This window comes from Nuphar pumila, chromosome 5, assembly GCF_984573655.1.
Source record: "Nuphar pumila chromosome 5, dmNupPumi1.hap1.1, whole genome shotgun sequence".
Classification (NCBI taxonomy): domain Eukaryota; kingdom Viridiplantae; phylum Streptophyta; class Magnoliopsida; order Nymphaeales; family Nymphaeaceae; genus Nuphar; species Nuphar pumila.
Genome location: NC_143253.1, coordinates 11,644,519 through 11,650,072, shown reverse-complemented (window position 1 = coordinate 11,650,072; position 5,554 = coordinate 11,644,519). Strand labels below are relative to the sequence as shown.

The 5,554-nt window shown below is 39.6% G+C and overlaps 1 protein-coding gene across 1 annotated transcript; it reads right to left on the bottom strand.

Annotated features, from left to right (window-relative positions):
- Positions 1-810: 810 nt before the first annotated feature.
- On the bottom strand, positions 811-3,303 carry LOC149836791 (transcription factor CPC-like). Its single transcript, XM_090007120.1, has 3 exons — positions 3,203-3,303; positions 2,992-3,079; positions 811-1,189 (listed from the first exon to the last, which is right to left on the bottom strand). The coding sequence occupies exons 1-3, from the start codon at positions 3,252-3,254 to the stop codon at positions 1,078-1,080; spliced, it is 252 nt and encodes an 83-aa protein (XP_089863246.1). The 5' UTR covers positions 3,255-3,303; the 3' UTR covers positions 811-1,077.
- Positions 3,304-5,554: the final 2,251 nt, after the last annotated feature.

The following is a 5,554-nucleotide window of genomic DNA, read 5'->3' as shown; positions in this document are numbered from 1 at the left end:
TTGGCAAAAATTAAAATGTAAAAAAGCTCTTTATTTTTCACAATATTAGCGCCAGTAAAAGATTTACCGGCAATACCTATGGCAGATAAGACATGCTATAAACACTATCGGGTTAAATGTACGGTGTTAATGAAACATAAGCAATAATGGTGACACCTATTACTTACATGACTGTGACTGCTTTGGTTATTTCTTTTGTTGTTAGGACACTTCCATTAAGTGAGATGTACGATGACCATGGAATTAATATGATGTACCAAAGTTTTTACTTTATTATTTTGGGCGCGTGAAGACGTATAATGTCAAGCAAATGTGCCTTCAGAGCAATAAATAAGACATGCTATAAAGACATAGAGCATATGAACACTTCCATCAACTCAGATGTGCTGTGTGCTGTGTTGATGAAATATAGTCGGTAATTTGGTCACCCACCACAAGATTGTGACAGATTTGGTTCTTCCTTTTACTGTTTAGGACACCTCCATTAAGTGAGATGTACGATGACCAAGGAATTACTACAAACAGTATGGTGTAACATATTTTCTACTTTATTGTTTTGGGGGCGTGAAGACACATAATGCCATAAAACCAAATGTACCTTTAGAGAGTGTTTGACTGTTTGTATAAGCTTGGAAAGAACACACTGTCCAGTACAGATAGAACAACATTCTTGTTCAGGAGACACTGTCCCGATACCCTCGATTTTTTTTTTTATAATACCATCTCCCCTGGTTTCTGTGCATGAATGGCAAAACTTTTTGAATATAAAATAAAGCAGTCAGGAAACACAAAAAATTTAGAGAGTATCAATGACTTAAACAACGCCGATAGTACAACTTAGCCACAAACAATAGCATCTCTTTACAAGAATCAACGCCCCCAAAAACTACAACACAAGTAGCAGGAGCGGAAGTTACTTCCTAAGGAAGAACAGCAAGTCTAGCAAAACGAAACAAAGACGTCGAAGAAAACGAAAAAAAAAAAAAAGGAAGGAAAAATTACAACACTCCAAACAGGAACTGCAAAACAGTAGACCCGTTTTTTGACCAGATTTAAGAAGATAATTAGATGACTTAATCACTGTCTTCTGTAGCAATTAACCAAGTTCAATTCCCCATGTCTCATTATCCAGAACCTCTCTATTTCCTCTGCTTTGCGTCCCGGAATTCGGCCGGCAATCAGCCCCCACCTGCAACAACCACAGCTCAGTGAGCTCTAGCTGCATCAGCAATACACATTATGCACTTATGTACAATATGACGGAGTGGAGCCCACGTAAATCCCCTCTAGGGTCGGTAAACGAGCTTTACGAGACCAGCTTGAAGTGTTCAAACTTGGCTCATTCTTGTGGTGAGCCAAGCTGAGTCCGAGGTCATAATCAGCCCAGGTTGAACAAGCTGAGTTCGAGCCAGTTTATAGAAAAAAATACTTTTGTTTTTTAGCTGAAAGAAATAGGTTTACAAAAAAAAATACATGTAAAATTTATCTCTTACGCTTAACATTAACCGAGCGACGAGCGGCTCAGCTTGTTTCCCAGCCCGAAACTCCTCAAGTGAGACGTGCTGTGGGGACTGATTATAACCCAAGAATTAGTTATATACAATATGATATAATTTGCTCTTAGGACTATTGGTCACGTTCATATTTCAACATCAAGCTTCAAATGGTTGGGTTTGTCTAAAGTACCTGAACCAACTTGAAGCTAAATACACTTGGGTATGACCAACGGGGGCACAGCTTGACTGGTAGGAGGAGCTAGTGCACGCCACCTGTGTGGAGACGTTGCAAGTTCAAATCCCAATGGTGTCGTTGTATAACTGGGAGGGGTCTGCCTAATCCTAGCTGGACTTTAAAAAAAACCCGGGTATGAGCATAAAATATGTCAAGTCAAAAATTTATTTGAGTAGGTTTCCCTAATCAAACTTTTGCAACAATATGGGCTACAGACACTACCACCACCAATGCCGTTTTGACCCACACAACATGATTTCCAGGTTGGTTTGGTACTGCCGAAGTAAAGTTAGTGAGTGATGCACAAATATGACAAATATCGCGATATTTATAAAAATATCGCGATATTTATAAAAATATGGCGAGAAATTGCCCGAAAGTTTATAACGGTAATTTCTCAGAAGATTTTCAAATCGTGACAAATATAGCGATATTTATATTTTTAAAAGATATTTATGGTGAAAATTCTCGAGTTTTTTTTTTATTTTTTATTATTAGGAGGGCTTGAAAAATAAATAATTGATCAAGGTCATGAACTCCAAAGCCCAAATCCACCACTAGTAGGACTGTTGAAAAAGAGACTCTGAAGATAAGACATGAACACACCCACAGAGAGCCAGCTGTAAACGCGTTGGAGTTTACAATCTTGGTAAACGTTGCCAAACATAAACTCAACTTCAGCTAATACAACTACCCAAAAGGTGAACCTCTCAGATTGATATAAGATTTTATAGCATCATATCTCATAGGATAAGATTTTTATTTATTTTTACTTGTGTGCCCTTCACAGATTTTTTTATTATTATTATTATTAACTAGAAGCAGATGGTCTTCTGCCAGTTTGGAGTTAGAGATCAAAGGAAGGAGCGGTTAAGTGACATGGCTAAGTGTCATAGCCACAGTATTGCATGGGGCCCACAGTTTCAGAGTGCAGGCCCCACATAAAAATGCTGTCACGTGATTGGCTAAATAGTAAGAGTTTGACTATTTGAAGAAGGATAAAAAACAGTAAAAAAGACTTCAGGGAGAAACGCATTAGAAATCTCGATATATTTCTACTCCAACTCTCCAAGGGCATGTTTGGCAGCACCTGAAGACTGTGACCAAGTTCATGAAAATCCAACGCGCCAACCTGAATGAGTGTTTTGATTTCATGAACTTGGTCTCTTTTCACATGCATCCAAAAGATTAATATCCAACACTGAGAGAGACGGAAGAAAGAAAAGAAGAGAGAGAGTTTTTTTTTTTCCGGAGAGTCACCTGTTTCCGACAAGCCTGTACATCCTGTAAATAAGATCCTCTTCTTGCTCTATCATCTTGATGCATTCCCACTCAATACTACTCACCTCTGTCAATCAAAACCCAGGAAATATTTTCAAACCCCGAAAGAAAGTAACAAACAACACAAGCACAACCCCCCCCCCCCCCCCCAAAGTAAGAAAATGAGAACACCGTGAAGGGAAAAACTCACCCTGGGAATCATAACTCGAGATTTTTGTCTGCCTTCGACGACGCTTATCCATACCAAAAGAAAGAGAGATTGATTGAGAACAACAATGTGCAGCAGAAAGGAGGAAAGAGTTTGTGGAGGTGAAAATGAGAGAATGGAGAGGGGGTTTAAATAGATACCTGTGTGTGTTTGGGAAAATCCCGAAATATTAAGCAAGAAAAAAAGAACGGGGAGAGGAGTTGGAAAGTATGAACGACAGGTGACAACCCAACCAACGGAAGAAAGGGTTGACGAGTAGTTGCGCCCCGCTCTCCAACGGTGCCCGTGAACGGGCAGAACAGAACAGAGTCATCAGCTGCTTTTTGGGAAAAGGGAATTTCCTAGAGATGATCAACCAAGTCCAGGCCACACTGAGTCACGCCCAATTAGGTGTGAACGGGTAGGGTTTGGTTCAGACCCAGGTGAAACCACACTTGGACTGGATTTTCTGATATGGTATTGGGTCCGAACCCGGGTCTACTATAAGAAAAACCATGCACAGGCCCGACAACAATTACATGAACCAGACTTGGACCATACCCCGTAAAATAATATTTTATTAAAAAATTGCGGGTCTTAATCAGAACTCGGGTCGGACCCGGTTCTGGTATAAAGTTTTACAAACTATACCCGGGTCCATGTATTAATCGTATATTTGGGTCTAGACCCAGGTCTTCTTATTTGTCACCATACCCGAATCCTATAGGGTTTGGTCTGGGTCTGGGTCTGGGTTTGGGTAAACCTGACCCGTTGACACCCCTACGCCCAAGGGCATAGCGGGTAAACTAGCCGAACCGGTTGTTTGGATTCGACTGGTTAAGTGGTAAACCTTGCCCTCGTGAGCCCGTCACCAGCCTAACTGAGTGGGAACTCATTACAAGCTGATCACAAGCCGACTCATTTTCTAAAAATAGCTTTGTTTCTTATTCTTTTTTTCAAAATGTAATAATATGTAACATATAGTATATGCGTAATGTATATTATACATGTATAAAACATACATACTATATATAATGTATAAAACAAAAGGTTAATATTTGATGCTAACGAAGGCACATAACCATCGAGTAGAAATCGCCTTATTTTCATGTTTTTTAGATTTTTTTTTTATACTAGACCCTATGGATAGAGATGGTAAACAAACTCAGCAGCTAGTACTGCCTGGGCTCGGTTCAGATCACCTAAAGCTTGTTCATGATTGTAAAGTTGGCTCGGCGAGACGAGGCATGAGCTGCTCGTATAGTGTAACCGAGCCAAGTATATTAACAATAGGTGTTTGTCTTGGCTATGCTCGTTTAGATGAAATTATATAGGATTTATGTGTGATACAAGTTAAAATACGTATGGAAACTCAATTTGTTTAGTTAGGTATGTAGGCAGCCAAAAGTTAGGGTTTCTATTTTAACTGTGGACCCTATAAAACTGGTTTTTTTATTTAACGAGTCAGTTTGTGACTCAGCTCATTTGGCCCAACCATGTACAAGCTCAAGCTCAAGCTCGGTTGAGCTCGCATGGGCCAAGCTGAGTACTGGCTTGCAATAAGCGAGTCGATCCCTCCGAAAAACCCTTGTTGGGTTTGTTTACCAGCCCTACTTGTGGATGTGATCTACAAGGTTACAAGGTTTTGTTTAGTAAAAGATGAGATTTCAGTGATGTATTGTGACATATAAGCAGCTTTTTAAGAGCTTCAAAAATTAACAGCATACTTACCAAAATTTCATTACTCAAAAACTCATATTTTTAGAGCAAATAATCATGACATGTGGTTTGATCTTTAGCAAACAAATCATGTTGAACATATCTACTGCAGCCAGATTGAGCCCACACAACATACAACTTATGATTTTCAGCTCAATAGTTTCAAACCATTATTAGTACCAAATATAAACCTTAAAATAAATAACGTATAAAATACAATATATATTAAGGAAATTAAAGGAGCCCAGTAATAGCTCGTCTAGTCTCTCAGGCCTATCAACGCCAGACCCAGTAGGTAGCTGCTACAGATTAACCAAGACTAGGCTCGAGTTTGACTCTGTGAATCAAGCTACTGATTTATCAAGTTGAAGCTCAAATCGTCCGTGCTTCGAGATCGGTCGGTGGGCTGCATCCTGTGGTATATAGTACGCTGCCTGCTATCATTTTTGTCATTAATAGCACTTCTTTTCACTCAGTGGAAAGAGACGGGCCAACCAGTAACACTGTCAGAGGTGCCTTGGATGCCCTTCATCTTGAAAATGAATGACATTTATCAAACAGTGAATAAGGCTCATCTCGTGAGCCGTTCAGTTCAAACCAAACCATTCAGATATATATGGTCCATTCCAAACACGA

Bases quoted from the DNA above. Each gene is read 5' to 3' on its own strand.
- LOC149836791 (XM_090007120.1), bottom strand. From the start codon at position 3,254: ATGGATAAGCGTCGTCGAAGGCAGACAAAAATCTCGAGTTATGATTCC. The intron at 3,080-3,202 runs GTGAGTTTTTCC...TTTGATTGACAG, and splicing joins CTCGAGTTATGATTCCCAGG to AGGTGAGTAGTATTGAGTGG. The intron at 1,190-2,991 runs GTGACTCTCCGG...TGGTTGTTGCAG, and splicing joins TACAGGCTTGTCGGAAACAG to GTGGGGGCTGATTGCCGGCC.